General features: G+C 34.7%; 1 protein-coding gene across 1 annotated transcript in view; it reads right to left on the minus strand.

Annotated features, from left to right (window-relative positions):
• The window catches only part of LOC149776988 (uncharacterized), a 40,198-nt gene that overhangs the window by 12,489 nt on the left and 10,014 nt on the right, over positions 1 to 17,695 (minus strand). The window contains exons 4-7 of the mRNA XM_089941726.1: positions 11,461 to 11,572; positions 9,101 to 9,290; positions 7,727 to 7,822; positions 4,764 to 5,066 (exon numbers count right to left, since the gene is read on the minus strand). Coding sequence (XP_089797852.1) covers positions 4,764 to 5,066; positions 7,727 to 7,822; positions 9,101 to 9,290; positions 11,461 to 11,572 — 701 coding nt within the window. The remainder of the gene's footprint in view (positions 1 to 4,763; positions 5,067 to 7,726; positions 7,823 to 9,100; positions 9,291 to 11,460; positions 11,573 to 17,695) is intronic.

A 17,695-nucleotide genomic window follows, 5' to 3' on the forward strand; every position in this document is an offset into this window, starting at 1 on the left:
ATTCTCTGAGAACATAATTAAATACCCACTGTGTTTTAATGTTGGACTAGCGGAAGCATTTGTTGAACTTTTGCACTAAATAAAAAGTGGGCCTCCTTTTCTATTATCATGCTAATTATGTCTTTTGACTCAAATAAAGGAGGTGGAATAAAATAAATTCTTTTTTTGTTTTTACAAATTGTATGTGTTTAAGAACCAGTGGCCCCAGTTGTATGTCGGGTAACTCATTTCATTTGATCAATCAAACACTTATAAATGTTATTGTGTATGTAATCTAATTAAACTACCTTAAATTAACTTGCTCAGTAATAACTGATTAAAGACAGCAAGGCAACCAAGAGAAATGAGTACTTCGTAAAATAAAGAACTTTGGATCACTGTGGGGGAAAATGAGTTTCAGAGAATTCCTTAATTCGCACGTCAAGATATTCTCAAAGATGATAAGAAGTTTCACTATTACTTGCAATGAAATCATGGCATCAATATTTTAAAAATTGAACAATACAAAAACTGAGTTTCGACGTAGCTGATTGTCTCACTCAATAAATGTTGCATTTTTTTTTTATTAAAAAAGGAATCTTGTTTGGTAGACTATCAACAGCTAGACAAGTTCCATGCTTCACAGACTCCTCATTTACATAAAATACCATTATACATCACTCTGGGAACCAGATTAGTCAACAAAACAAAAAGCTATGATATAATACACAAATGTTTTCATGTACTTTGTGGGTTACTGAAACCAGTTGGAATCATGTTATCGATCTTTCAGATGTTGGACATTTTGAACAAAATTTTAACTGAAAGAGAATTATAAACTTCATTAAAAAAAGCACTTTATTGACAATTGTTCTCAATGTGATTATTAAACGAGGATTCAGTCATCAAATAGCCCAGCCTACCCACCCCCCGCGTTCTCTGGCTGTCATGTGGATTTTTGGAGGTTCCTCATTAACTCGTGCCCTCGCTTATAGTGTGGTCTGTGTTTTTGGACTCCTGACCCTAACCTCTTAATGCTGAGCACTAAGTGAGGCAGCTGCTAGTACCCCTTTTGTAAGTCTTTGCACTAAGAAACACAGGTGGTCTCTTGCACTGTAACAGAACACTATATACAAATTAAACTTAAAAAGACCAAAAAGAAATGGAATAAAAGTATCTCAAAGAGACTGACGCTTTATTGTCTGAAATATTTTTCTTTTGAAGAGCCTAGTATCAAAACCATCTCAAATATTCTTGAACGATAAGATTTTTCAAATTATGGTAGTCATATGCAAGAAGACTGGTATAATTTTTATTTAAAACAGAGTAAACACCATTAGAAGACTGTTGGTGAAAACCTTGTGCCAATTTCATCAACGTGTTAGTTTCATCGTCATTCAAGACATAACGATTTTAATACTCTCGCAATTTCTGAGAAAATAAATAATTTTCCTATTGATTTCATACAGATTTAACTCTTCAGTTTGCTAGCCCATCTGCTAAGTGGCTATGCTTTAACACCACCATGTTGTCCTCTTGTGATGCTAAATGGGTTTTTATACCTTTCATAAAAATTAAAAAAAAATACGGACATCGAGCTGTCTGTGAAACAAAAAGTCTACTAGATGAATCTAATCCACTGAACATTTGGATTGTCTCAACAAATATATTTATGGCACGCACCCAAATGATCCTTACCGCAACCTCCTGATATTCTGGTTAGAGCTCGATAAATTTAACTCGCGATCAGTTCAGTTACGACTTAATTACGTAATTGTTTCAGGCATCACGTTGTGGAGGAAAATTCCTGGGGTTTTCCCCGACTTTTGTCAATATTTGCAAAACAATTTCATTTCTTCCGAATTTTTGCCAATTTTCCAGTAGCGAACCTTGTTGCAAACTTCAAAACATGTCAGATCAGATAAAAAGGAAAAATCAACACGGTTTTACAAAGATTGAGAAGATTATGAGAGTAATAAAATTCAGCACTTAGGATTGAGCACATAAATGCTCATTGAAAACTTTAAAATTAAATTCATGACCATCCAGTTCTGTAATTAAGACACATCGCCGGATATTTTTGTTTTGGAGGGTGAGGCATATTACTGTCTAAATAATGGCCTTGTGTAGCATGTTCCCAAGTCAAATGACAGGATAGCAATTTTAATATATATATATTTAAAGAATTACAAATAAGTAAAACTGACAGGGTTTTGTGTCTCTTTATTCCTGGCATTATAATGGATGTTATACACTTCATGTATACCCAAGATGCTTGTGAAAGGGAACTGCAACTGTTGCTGGTGGAACGCCTATTTTCACCTAAATTCTAGTGAGACCTCTCTCTCTCTCTGGGACCCTTTAACATCTTGTAAAGACCCTGTCGGGTCCTCAGGACTCCATAAAATATCAATTTAATGGATGCCCTGAATGCATTCCAGATTTAAGTTAAGATGGTAAGATGTTTAAAAGCATTGATGTGATGCAAAACAAAGGGCATGCTGACCCGGATGAGACCTGATCAAATGAAGCAGCCTGAAATGGCCTCAAAGGTTAAATAAACTCACTGACAAACAGGTAGTCTGTTTGGAAGTATTTTTAAAATCTGGTCAAAGATGATAATGACATATAAATAGCTGATAGGCCTTTCGATGTAATCTGCGTACTCGAATCACACCCAATATGTCAACACTTTACAAATGGTACCACCCTACCACTGACAGACCTTCTAAAGATGACAGGACCATTAAGCTGATATGTATATTGATAATTTATCGTATGTTAGGCTGTGTATTGAGAATTGTATTTATACATGGCAAGGGTGAATCGTTTCAACCCTAAAAAGGAGCGAACAATAAAACTTTCATTAATCAATTTTCAGAGCTGCCAACCCTCCAGACTCACAATTAGTGAAAAGAGGGACAAAAATTAGTGAATTCTGAAAACAGTGAGATAAGAAAAAATATGGACTTCTCACTTGTCTCTGCATCATAAATGGGTTTCCATATTATCTGAGCTCATTAAAATGAAGGAAAAGTGCATGTTTGTATGGTCATCAGCCATCTTAAAGTTTGATTGGCTCTTTAAAGACATTTTCCTCCCAAATCGACATGGCTGCCAGATATTTGTGAAATTTAAAATAAACACAATCAAAGAACAAAATCAAAGCATTTATATACTTATCATTATACTGGAAAATGGAATTTTTCAGTTCTGGATTTGCTGTTGCTTCAGTTTTAGTGTTATCCCTCCATACTTCATTAGTTTTCTCTTAAACTACTTATTTGTAAAAAATTATTTTTTCTTTCAGAAATGTATATTTTACAATTTTCAACTCAAGATTTGTATTTTATGTCACTTTACTATTTATAAATTAATTATTGTTATGTATATTTAAATTAATTGTTTGTTATTGTAATGTAATATTGTTTACTGGACTGTATTTTTTTCAGAATTAAATTCAGTTCTGTTTTTACTTTTGATTGATTTTTAAAAAATGTATTTCATTGATGTAAATACCTAATAATAGAAACATTGTATCTTGTTGCTAACCTTAAAATCTGTGACAGTTTTGGTCAACAACTTGTTAAATTTTTTAAAAATTCTTTCTCAGAGTAGGAATCATCGAGTCAAGGTCATACCTGGTCTAAGTGATGTGAGGCACATATTAATTCGTAAACTTCTATTTTTTCCAGAAGGATGAACTCTTGACCCCCATCCGGGAACCTGTTTTGCATTTCAGTTAGTCTTATAACTTGATGTTATGATAAGAATTCTATCACTTGTGCCTTAACACTTGAGATGTTAAGTTGTTTTATGTTGTGTCCAGTTTGGGGCTGAAATTTTTATTTTCTTCAAATTATTGAATTTCAAGTGATTGATTTCACTGGAAATACAAAAGTGCTCTAAATTAATTCTTGGACAAAGACATTTACTGGAATTTATACAGAATGAAAAAATGGGAATAACATTTTCTGTGATTCAACAAGAGACTGTTGACACATCTTGGATTTTCATTTGGATTTGAACTGGAATTCACTTAGAACTTTTCATTGATAGGACTTGTGTTTTTTAATTTTTGGATTACAATTTGGATTTAATTCACAGTAATTTCTTTTTTCTCATTTGTTATTTACTTTGTAGTCTAGGGAAATAAATTATTAGTTAAACTTTACAAAGCTTGTTGTCTTCACTCTTTTGTGTTACTTATTTTAAGAGCATAGACTCGTAACATTATAAACTGACAACAGGCAGACTTGCTACCTCAAAAATATACAACAAATTCCAGTGCATTTCTGATCCAGTATGATAGTAAAGTTTTATTTGATCAGGTTCTCATTGCAGTAGTTTTATTTTGAAGACATTTGCTAGAATTTTTACCAAAAGTGGAAAAGTATCCAAGGGATGTAAACTAATGTCAGGTCCAACTATTTACTTATGTTATCTGATTTGCCTCTTCGAATAATATTAACCTGAAAGTCCAGTGGATCTGTACTTTGTTACTAATATTAGTAACACCATAGTGTGTTCAGTAATACAAACTATATTTGTTACAAGAGAATGGATACCATGCCAAAGACAAGGATGTTTAAAACTCCTCCAAGTCAAATTTTTTTGTCCTGCAATCAAATAATGGTAATACAAGATGTGTATGTTCCTTTCAAAAACTGTATAAAAATATCTTAACATTGATAACACTACTATGACTGCCTCTGGAAAAATGAAACCTATGTCTTGTTAGCTGTTATTTGTTGAAGCAGGAAAAGCAAAAGATAATGACTTACTTGGGGCTACAGTAATTTGCTGTCGCAACAGTGCCTGCCTCTGTGTGAGGGTCTGATGGAGAATCTGGGTAACTGGAGGTCGAACTCCCATTTCCTGCTTGATCGCTGGGGCTGCAAGGGTCGTCAGAATAGGTGTAGACATCCCATGAGGGCCATTAACCGCCGGCGGGGCCCTCACGATAACACTGGTGGGATTACTGTTTAGTTGGATAGAGCTCAATCCTGGCTGAAGAACTGGTCTTGACAGAGTATTTCTGGGGAAGGTTACTTGAACAACTGGCAGTCGAGGCTGTATTAATGGTACTGTAAGGGAAATTTTTAAGTTTACCAGTAGTCCTTTGCTACCTTTAATGATTTTGGAACAGACAAATAATTTGTAATAATGAAGAATTCATCACAAAGTATTCTTTGGGGGCTAATATGATGTTCATTATATCAAATAATTGGCAATTGTTGTTGTTGCAGGGTTTAATGCCATTTTTCAGTACAAGATAGTACAACTCCTGTAAATGATGTTATGGAATGTTTGAAAGTTAACTCAACCAATGTCTCATCAACATAAGGTTGCATGCCAAATCTGATTGACATTAAAATGATGAACCAGAAGCTGAATATCAAACTCTTCTGAGGTTTCATGAATCTTGAGCTGCATACCATATTTGGCTAAAATTCATTAATTTCCAGTAAAGCTGTCAAGCAAAAGTAAAACTTTATGACAGTTGTAGTAGTTGTTGTAGGGTTTAACGCCATTTTTCAGCACATGATAGGCTATACATGGCGGCCAGCATTAATGGTAGAGGAAGAATCCAGGAAAACCCCGGAAAGAATCAACGACCAACAAGAAGCTACTGGCAAGCTTTCTCACATACCCACATTGACTGAATCCGAGACTCGAACCCACACAGACAGAGGTGAAATGGTAGTGATCTGTAACGGAGAGCGCTTTAGACCACTCGGGGCCCCTTTTATGACAGACTGATGTATGTATGTATGTTACTATTGAAGGGATCAGCCAACTATGTCAAGTGGTGCCCCATGATGCAAACTGTCATTGTCCAATAATAAACATTAGACATTCCAGAAGGATCATGTATACATGAATTTAAGCACCATAGTGCATTACCCTGATCTCTCCAGCTGCCTGTCAGACATTAATTATCACCTGGGTTCAGGGACTATGGCCAGGCATCTGTGTTCATCCTTTTAGTTAAGGTATCTTTACCATGCATTCAACAACAGCAACTTCATTGGCATGAGTTACCTGAAGGGAATGAAGCTATATTTGTCAAAAAGAATTTCAGAGGAATCTATGACAAATCCATTTGTTCCGTCTATTAAATTCCTCAACTGCCAAGTAGTGACACCATTTCAGAAGTTCTTGAGAAAGTTCAATAAACCAAATTTGGTGAATAAAATTTCTTACATGATCGTATAATAACTGTTATGTGCAAAGCAAAATTTAATTATTTGTAATGGTCTTTGACTCTGAACCTTGAAGAAAATGACCACGATAAAAATCACAAAACTTGCTACAGACAATGTCAAGATATACCCATGTACTAAATTTATTTAAATGTATCGCTATTCATTAAAGGTATTCTTCAAATATATCCACAACTGGGTTCGATAAAAATCCACTCATACATGTTTGTGTTCTCTTGCTAACAAGCCAGTACAGATAAAAAATGTTGACCTGAAAAATTAATGCAAGAATGCTATCAACTTGTCTATTGGAATAAAACTAAATCAAGTTTTACCAGATTTTTTATTCTTTTACTGCAAAGTATTCATCAATGTATCAATCATTCATTGCTGAAGGTAGAGAATTTGACTGAAAATGATAATTATCTCATAAATCTTCAAAGGCCATCAATAATTATTAGTAATTATTAGTTGTTTGCCTCTTTATTCTTTATGTATAGAGATATTATGTGTTGATGGTTGTGTGTTGCGATACTCATTGTGATGTATCATTTCAATCATACATGGTGACTATATCCAACGATAAAGTGACTGACGACAAGACCTTGGGATGAAGGTATGAGTGCAAAGTTTCATGACAATCCTCTCAGCAGTTTAGTAGTAGTGATAACAAACACACGCATTCAGATAGAAAACCGGGCCATCATATAACCAATGGAACAAAAACAAACTGGATGCAACAAACTAATGCAAAAGTTTTCACTTCTGTGTGGGGAAGGGTGGGGGGACAAGATATATTGCAAAGTTTGACATACTAGCTCATAGAAATAATGTGGGAAAATGATCTTGGAATTTTTGGAATTTAAATCTCTGATATAAAATATGGTATACTTCTTAAATTTCACAAAATAACCACAAAACATTTCCACTGTCTTGAAACTGCTGACACTCAAAAGTACTGCTGGAAAACTTATCCCATGTCTTGCTGAACATCTAATACGGACACGAAAACCAGGCAATAGCCTGCATATTAAGTTCATCATCAAAAGCACCTCGACTTTTGGATCAAAAGATTCAGCAAGCACATGTCCGAATGTACTGTCTTAGCTTCATAACAACTCATCGCAAGTATGAACATAAATATCCATGGAGTTTAGGAAATATAAGCAAATAAAATCTTATATAACCGAAGCAAATTTTCTCTGACTTTAACCTCGAGTCCAAGACTGAAGGGGTAAATGACAGTACTGCAGACTTATGACTCATTGCAAATATGAATAAAATCTATCAAATAGATCGGGAAATTAAGCTGATGAAAAAACGTTAACCACTACTTGAATACATATGTGCTAGAATTGATTTTCTAACTTTATACTGATCAGTGCCACATATAATGAGAATATTTATGCAATTATATGCAAATAATAAATAATAGTAATTAAAACAATAACAAACTGATGAGGATGCTGCTGCTAGGAACGTGACTTAAATGTCTTGCTTTACCACTAATCACATGGGATCAACAATAAATTTAATTTTACCTTTTGTGGGTACAATTTTCAGACTTGATCTTGCTGCTAAAGTGCCTTTCTTAGCATCTTCTTCCTCATCCTCACTCATAATGGGACTTCCGGATTCTGAAGAGGATGGAACTTACATCACAATAACTGATAGCACTGACATTTGTTATGAATTTTCAATGCTTGGATTCCAATACAAAACCTTTACAGAAAAATTTAGCAAGAGAGTGTTTTAGCTGAAAAGCCATAAAAAGAGAAAATGCATATACAGCAGGGCACAATGAAAAATCAGGTAAAAACCCCATGTTTATATAGCCATCATTTGGGAGAAAAGATATCAGTATTTTCAAGATTATATAAATACCACAAAAGAATGCACAATGTACGTGATAACATAAAAATGAAAAATATTTCAGACACTTTAGCATGGTACAATTCGCAACTGGCAAACAATGTTTCACCAATTTTTAAAAATATTTCTTTGCAAATAAATCTTGAAAGAAAGACATGGGATACCAAAAGATTTATTCTTAAAGCAGCAAAATCAACATTAAAAAAACACTCTACTGGGTAAAATTTTCAGGAATTCAATACAAGACACTTCCTTTTAATTGCTGAGTGTTGAACTATCTGTGATATTTTCCAGTAATAACAAGATTTTCAAATTAGCTGCATTGCTCTGGATTCAACATTGGCATCACAACCAACTAGACATCATAACTATTTCAGTGAAAATCCATCCTGATATTATCATTCATTCAGGAGCAGTGATAACACAAGTCTGAAAATGGCCACTATGGTGGACACACTGGTGTATGAGTGGCACCATTTTCGTTTTGGGTCAATTAGACATGCTAGTAAGTCTTGTGGTAGAAACCCAATGTTGATTTGACCTTTCATTTAGGAGAAGCAATAACAAGATTTTCAAGATGGCGGCTAAATTGTAAGTTAAGCATATAAGAAATCTTCCAGTAAAAACCCAGTCAACAAAACTTTCCATCCAGGAGGATTAGTGATAAGATTTCCAAGATGGTGGCCATATTCTATATCAGACTGACAGTTTTTATTTAAGAACAAACAGACATATTAAGTCTTTCTGTGTAAACCCTATTTTGTTAAGACTTTCCACTCTGGAGTAGTGACGAAAAGATTTTCTAAACAGCTGCGTTGGTGGCCTAATTTGGATGTCCAATTTGCACCATTTCATTTAAAGCCAGCTAGATGAAGATGTATGTAAACTTTTGTGGCAATCATCCATGTAGTTTATGAGGAGTAGCTGTAACAAACCTGTGCTAATGGATGGACGAAGGACAACACAAGATCTAGTCTATATCCAACAGCTGTTCAGGTTAACAGGCCATACTTAGGACATTCAAGTGTGTCTTTTCTCCATACCTGTGACAGTTGAATAGGAGCTGTTCTCATCATCTGGTATGGAATTTTGTGTCCATACTTTAAGGTCCACATCAATATTCATTTTAGCCAGTTCAGATTTTAGTGCGTCCATTCGTTCCTGAAGCATTATTTTTTCTCGTGCCAATCTCTGCATTTCCTGTTCATATTCCTTCTCCTTCCTCTTCAGTGTCTGAAAATGAAAAACAAGTCTGGTTGTCATATATATATATATATATATATATATATATATATATATATATATACACACACACACACACACAGACATATATATATACCCATTACAAGCTGATGAGTAGGTTTTGGTTTGATTTAATTTCTGATGTGTCATTGCCCATCAAAACGTACAAGGTTTCATCATGCAGAATCCAGCAAGTACCTTGAACAAGGTCACAAATGACAGCTGACCAGGATGATCTGACAGCAGGATCTAAGTCTGCACTGAATGAAAATATTGTCATTTTAACGAAGCAGTTCAACTAAGCTATATGGTGATTGGTTAAAGAGTGGGGGTCAATCATTTGGGGATGGGGAGGTAAAGAGGGACTGGAAAAACTGTTGAGAATGACAAAATAGCACATGGGTAGAATTAGCAATTATATGTATATTCTCACTTATAACTCGAGAAAACCTCGACTGAAGCTGAAGTTTTCATTTGTTTAATTAAAAATAATGGAAATAAAGGGAATATGAGAAAAAAATTGTTCTGTGATAAATAGGTCCTGTTTCTGACAGCTTTTAAACAAACATAGATCATCCAGAAGTGCTGAAAAAGAGCTGCAACTTTTCTCACCCTCATCACCATGTCAGGTTACAGATTTTCCTGTTGACAAGTGTGCTTTTAAACACAACATGACTAGAGTTATCTACTGATGATGTTTCCACCAGTAACCAGATTCTTGCTATAAGTACCCAATGGATAGTTAACTCTTTACATTCTGCTAGTACTTGCTGCCCTGGCTACTAAGCCTGATTAGCAGCCTGCCTTCTAGCAGCTGTTTGTAGGCTGAACCCCAGAACATCATAATAGCTGCCTGAGTGAGAACCTCTTGAGTTATTTACATGCTGTCTACATTTTCTGTATCAATTTTGTCCCATGCAAACAATGTAATTTAATGAAAAATAAAATTTTAAACACTTACCAATGTTTTGTGCCACTCATTTCCACCAACAAGTACATATAATCCACAGGAATCAACGTTTATATTCACATATTTATAATTAAAAAAATATATCTCAATATTTCTGTGTTTAAAATGTATATTAGATTACTTTTCTCACCACTATTTTAATGCCGATTTGGTAATTTTTTATGATACTGCCTGAAGCACGGAAAAAGAAATCTATCTCCCTTGCATTTTCTTCTAAAATAAATGCTGGCCCTGAAACTGCTGTAAGGTCATCCACATTTACTGGTCTCATGTGTTCCAACCAGATTTGATTGTCTTGCGTTTCATCCTTGGATTCAGATAAATCTGAAATGTCAGGTGTCGAAACAGGACTTATACTAATGTCCAATCCTTCATCTTGAATCTGTTTAAAATCAATATCATCACTTTCAAATCCTTCAAAACTTCCACAAGAATTGTCGTCAGAATACATGAATGTTGACATTTTGTTTTACTGTCACCATTGACCTCATTTTCAATAGAATTTCCCGCTTATATGCTGTAAAACTACTAACAGAATACGTTCATCATTTTATGTAAGGACTATTTTCATTGACTAAATATTATAAAGGAGAAAGGATGTTTGTAATTTCATCCAATACAAAGCTTTAACATGAAACATGTATATGCGTATCTGGGGTTTCCAAACCCTTGGCCAGAAACGCATGTATAAGCCAGCCAGGACAGAGAGAGTATTATTAGCAGCTTGTATGTGCGTCTCTGGGGTTACAAGGCTGTTTTCATGGTCACATATATGTGTTAGCAGAAGGTAAAGAGTTAATTGAATATGTATGAAGTTTTATGGAGATACCATGCATGGTTTGAGTCTTGAGCTTCAATAATGATAATGTTCAAAGACAAAGACAGATGGACATACTAGCATCAATATGCCACTCATATAACATACTGGTGGGATATAAAAAGAGATTCAAAAATATGTCCAATGCTTTAAAAAACCAACATCCAGAATGATTAGAAGCAATATGTAAGAGCTTCAAGTTCAGTACATTCATAAAAAAATATCTTCATATCAACCAAAAATCATGACTTGAGAATATGAAGAAAACAAATCCTCACTAAGGATTTTAACCAAAAATCCAACCAATCAATATGCATACCAGATAGGTAAACCAATGATATTTACAGTCGATGGATTATTAGTTGCAAACTCACCTGGACATAGCGCAGGGATCCACGTAGAATGCTGAGGTTGGAGGTTCTCTTGTCCTCCATATTGGGAATCTGTTTCTTTAGTATGTCAAAACACTCCTTCAGGTGGGCCCGTCTGCCAACAATAAATATCCAGGTACAAATTTCAAAGCTTCACTTCTTTTCTATAAAACGAGTTTCACATTTTTTATATTAAAAAAAAGAGTATGGTTTATTAAATCATGAATAGAAAAATAAACGTAAACACACATCCAATACTGTTCCAATATATCCATTAGTTATTAATTTTCACCATCTCACCTTCCCCAACACTCATCCCCTTTCTTCTGCCTCTAGAATAAAAACTGAATCTTTCAACAGTTGTCCACATCTATCCCTTATTAAAATTATGATACTCTAGTCTCTTCTACAAATCATGTGGTTCAAGAACATGGTCTGAATGATTCACTGATAATGTGTGATGAACATGGTCTGAATGATTCACTGATAATGTGTGATGAATGCAGGGCTTGAATTTAATGCTTGCATACTCACAAAATGCAAGTTAATTGTGGAAAATGTGAGTTTAGGTATCAAGCTCTTCCATCTTTTTGCAAGCGATTCTTGGATTCTGAATAAATTATTAGGAAAACCTCTTAATGTACCAAATGTACTAACTTATAAGTCAAATTGAAAACAACAAAGATCCTGATCTGCCACAGCATAATCACTGTTTCATATACATCGCGCTTCTCGAATACAATGCAGTTTGGTACATAACATGGTCCATGGTAATGGATCCCGACTAATGTGTTATAATGAGGGAGAGCTGTACATGTGTTTTCAAAGTGAATTAAGATATTTCTTTTTTTACCCAACTATTTTACAGTATTCACAGATAAAGCTAACCACCATGTTTGTAATTGTTGCATTCCAAAGAGTGGTCTCTCAAATGAAAATATTTGGTTCCACTACCTTTAATCATCACTGAAAAATATTTAATGCAATTAATTTTAACATTATTCATTTTAACCGTTTATGACTGATAATTGTATAGACAAATAATTTCATGACTAATATTTCTCTGATATTATTTTCATTAAGTAAAATATGATACTGTGTCTTTTCTGATGACTTGCTCCAATGTAAATTGTTGTAGGATGGATGATTACACATCTCACATTATATTAAATGTACTCTTAGGCCTGCCAACAGGAACCTGCCCATTGAGAAAAACCTTGGTTTTAAAAAAATGAGCAATTGGGTAACTGTTTACCATATACAAGTTTTCTGCAAGTGCATGTGGCCCAGCAAGCCCTTGGCTTGCAAAAGCAGCACCTGTTTTGTTTCCAAGTTGACAATCCTTTTGATCTAGCTGCAAATTTAATACATGTACTTGTTCAGTTCTGTCTCTTCCAGTAAATGTTTCAACTTAATCCCTTAGCTTGTTTTCCCATGTAACCACCCTTCGACTGAGCTGTTGCAAGTTTTACACTTAATAAGTGGCAAGTAACAGAGGGTGGATATTTTGATCTTACCACACAACTGACACGTGTTTAGTTGCAACCATTAATAGATATCACAAACTAAATGATTAATGTGTTGCTTACAAAGTGCAAGCTCAGTCTCTATATTAGCCCCAGCACATGAAAGTGAAGGCAAGGAAGTCTGATGATATTTATAATGACTAGACCTTGATGATTTACTAGTCGATGGAGGATACCAGAACATTAACAAACAATGGGGATGAATTCTTGGACTCTGTACCAGATTAGCATTATTCAGGCTTTATTTTCTTTTTATTTCAGTTTTACAAACTCAGATACACAATTTTGACGATATAAATACAGTATGCAGTCCAAATGTGCCAGAGATTTCTCACCTAGCTGATGTCTGCATAAGTAAAATTATATGCATGAGTAAAAAGCTGAGAAATCTGGGTCAGTGGGATGCTTTTGTATAAATCAAGAAACAGATGCTTCAAGGTATCAGTATCTTTATGTATATTTTATGACACATCAAGTATCCATCATAAAAGACCTTTATTATTAGATGATACTTCCAAATCCTGTTGAGAATTTTTTTTAAATGTCTTTGAAACTTCAGTAAAGGTGACCTTATTTGTTGTAAGATCAATAATATTTGTCAAAATGTGAAATTTAAGCTGTTTAAATATTTTTCTTTTCTTACATATATGGTCATTATTTGATGACATCATTTATATAAATATACTGCATGTACTCGCTTTTAAGTCAAGTCAAATTGCAAACAACAAAGATTCCGATCTTCTGCAGCATAATGCACCTTCAAATAGCAAATTAAACAATCACTGACTGAACAGCATGCAAATCTGATAATGGTTTACATAGCTATAAGCAAATCAGGAGAAAGGCTGAATTTTTAATCTTTCTATTGTAAACATTTAAACATTTTGTAAATGTTTCAGCCTTAGTGAAAACTGCATGCTGATATGGCCACATCTATTTGGTGACAGCAACAATAAAAAATTTTTCCAGTGGGTCAAACTACATCATTTTATACAGAAACAAATAGACGTCATAACAAAGTCTTCTAGTGAAAACCATATGCTGAACTGACTTTCCATTGAAGATAAGCAGCAATAACAAGATTTTCAAGATGGCTGCCATGAATGTCCAATCAGCATTTTCATTAGGACAAACCAGACATTCCATGAAGTCCTTTGGTGAAAAACCTTATGCTGATGCGAATTTTCATACAAGAGAAACTTTAAGATACCTGCCATAGTCTGGATATCAGATTGGCACCATTTGTATTTGGGACCAACTAGGCATGATAACAAGTTTATTTGGTGATAGCACAATGTCAAGAAGACCATCCATCTAGGATTAGTAGCAATTTCAAGAATTGCCACTGTGGTGGCCATAGAAGAACAATTTTCATTAGAATAAAATTGATATAAAAAGTTTTCTGGCAAAAACCAAATGACCTTCTGTTCAAGAGTAGCTAGAACAAGATTTTCAAGATAGCCTTGGTGATGGCCATATTGGATGTCAGATTGGCACCATTTTCATTCAGGACCAACAAAACATCATAGTAGTCTTTCAGTGAGAACCCTATTGTTATGACCATCCATTAACACATTAACCCCTGAGCCAAACAGCTAGGCAGTCCCCTGAAGCATACTTGCAGAGATCACCTAGAGCAGTGTTGGCCTTTCCAGTGCCTGTATTCCTGAGACTAGCTGACAGCAGTTGGATTGCAGATTTTTATAGAGGGGGCTACTTGCAATAAAATTGTTATTATTTTATTTGTATTCATTTAATTCAGCTGAAATTTGGCATGGCAGTTCTCAATAAACTTACATACATAATGGTATAAATTTCATGCTACATGCAGAAATAAAACTAATGCATGATGGTGAAAACAAATGATGTACTTGCCAATTTGCTTATCTTGCTGTGAATAATCCATAAAATCCATTATGGATTCACAAAGAATTATTAACACCATCAACACATGAAATTATTATATTTTATGTACACAAAAATTCCACTTGTCTCTTGTAAACTCAACATCCTGTGAATACTGTACACAAATGGGCATATTTTACTTGCTCTTTACTTACCTTTCTTCCTAAGAACTCTCACTGAAATTTTTAAAACTAATAAAACACTTAACAAACCTTGAACTATGAACACTGATGTTAACAACGTATATTTCCCAAACATTTATTTAACGATTATTCAAATGAAAAAGAAGCTCCACGAAGGGTCTAAATCCGTTGCTGGTCCTTGGTATAGCCTCTTGTCAATGTGTGTTTTATCATTTACGATCATCGATCAGCTCTACTTTCATTTTCTTCTTCTTCTTCAACATTCTCATTTTTGTCACTACCGATGTTATTTTCAGTAGCTTTTTCGATGTCACTATCAATCTCGTCTGATTAAAATCCAGAAAATTCTCCATCAGAATCCGTCAAGTAAAAGTCTGCTCCTAGAGGCTGATTCTCATCAATTTGCATCAATTTAAAATCGAAATATTTTCACTAAATCAACTGATATCGAAGTGAAAAAAAATTCCCGCTGTTCAGCAATGTGCGCTCTATCTATGTAAGCTAAAATTTGATTGGTTAAACTGCCTGCATTAGTAGGAAATGGCTTTAAATCAACCAATGGTTTGAACCGAGTTAACTCGTCGTGCGGGAGAAAGGCCTTGTTAAATACTGCCTCTTAAACTCGGCACTCGGGAGACAAGCTAGGCAAACTCAGCCACTTTAGCGAGGCTCGCGGGAGATCAGGGGTGTAAAGTACGACAAGTATACTCGTCACCAGGGGTTAATGTGTTAAGGGGTAGCAATAAGAAAACAAGGTTTTCAACATGATTGCACTGGTGACCATACTGTATGTCTGCGAGGCAATATTTTCATTTAGGACCAACTATAAATCTTTTGGCGTAAAAGGCACAGTAATAATTTCAAATTGGCTGTTGTGGAGGTTGTAATGGACACCATTTTCAATTAGGATCACGAGTCCCTTTCAGTGAAAACTCTGTGCTGACATGACCTTCAATTTAGAACAAGATTTCAAAACAGCCCCTGTGGTGACCTATCAGCTGTCCAAGCAGCACCACTGAATTCAGAATCAACTGGACCATGGGATGAATGCACGTATCACATTTCATGGCAATCCTACATGTAGCTTAGGAATAGTAGTGGTAACAAAACTGTAATTATTGTTGTTGTTGTGGGGTTTAACGCCATTTTCAGCACACGATAGTCTATACATGGCGGCCAGTATTAATAGTGGAGGAAGAACCCGGAAAAAACCACCGACCCACGACAAGCTACTGGCAAGCTTTCTCACATACCCACATTGGCTGAATCTGAAACTCGAACCGAAGCAGAGGTGAGATGGCAGTGACCCGTAACGGAGAGCGCTTTAGACCACTCAGGGCCCCGAATCTAATTATGGACAGATGATCAGTGACAGATGATGGATAACAAACCATCCCATAAATTCTTCTGGTCTATGATCAGCAGGAACTAAAATCAGTAACATGTTTTTAAGAGTTGGATTACTAAGGTGGTAGAGTGGGGTGGGTTACAGATCCAACTAGATGGTTCAAGCATCCTTGAAACAAGGTACTTTGCCTATGCTCAGCTTTTCTGGTCTGTTGTAAGTTGCAAAAATAACACCAGAACACTGTTCAAAATTAAAAGCATGCTAAATGATGATGATAATGATTGTTATAATCATTGTTAGTGAAGACTATTATATTAGATAATGTTTACCTTTAATGAAACTAAATTTTAAAATTCCATGACAAGGTTAAATGGATGTAGTCACAAATATCTGCATTTAAAAAAATCATATCTCCAAACATCTGAATTCAGAAACATAATTATCCTATAATTTTCCATGTAATCTTCCATACTATATTGATAACCAGTCACCATTATAACCAGTCATAAGGTCTAGAAAAGAGCTTAATAAACTATATCTTTTTCTTCACTAGTTGGAGCTATTTGTGTTTTCTGAAAATTAATTATTTTGTGAACACATCAAACACAACTTGTTACATCTGACTTTGATCATCAAGATGTTAACCATGCCTTTTAGAACGCAAACAACTGCTTAATGGCCTTGACCTCTTCAGGATGTGTTCAGTTATATGATCCTGCTTCAATTAGCATTCTCACATTTATGAAATATTTTCAGTTTAAATGTGCTAGGAAAATCTAAACAGCTACACTGATTTAATGTGCCACCATAAATGTGGGCAGTAAATACAGTACCAGTAATATGCAGACAAACAAATACATAAAATTACATTGGTTTGCAAAGTATGAAAATACATTAAAAAGCATCTTTGTGTGTTCTCAAAACTGTTGGCATAAACTACACAAATGTGCAACTTATACAAGAGACATCCAATCTCCCTCAATTGGTGTGCATGGATTTCATGTTATGTTAAATACAACGCAAGTAATATGCAGACAAAAACATACTTAAAATTATGTTTGTGAAATATGAAAATACATTAAAAAATTCTTCATGTGTTCTCAGAAATGTTGTGCTACTTATATAAGAGACTGCAGGCTCCCTCAATTGGTGTGCATAATTTTCATGTTATAAGTGAGTTAATGCTAACTATGCAAATTTGACTTTGACTCCTGCTGAACCTCCTTTGGTGGTTGCATCCAGGATCTAAAACCTTAAGGTCATCTATGCTGCCTCATGAAACATTATATCCAACACACCATTTCCTAATTTATGTA

This window comes from Sinohyriopsis cumingii, chromosome 18 (genome assembly GCF_028554795.1).
Source record: "Sinohyriopsis cumingii isolate HCF-2022 chromosome 18, ASM2855479v2, whole genome shotgun sequence".
NCBI lineage: Eukaryota > Metazoa > Mollusca > Bivalvia > Unionida > Unionidae > Sinohyriopsis > Sinohyriopsis cumingii.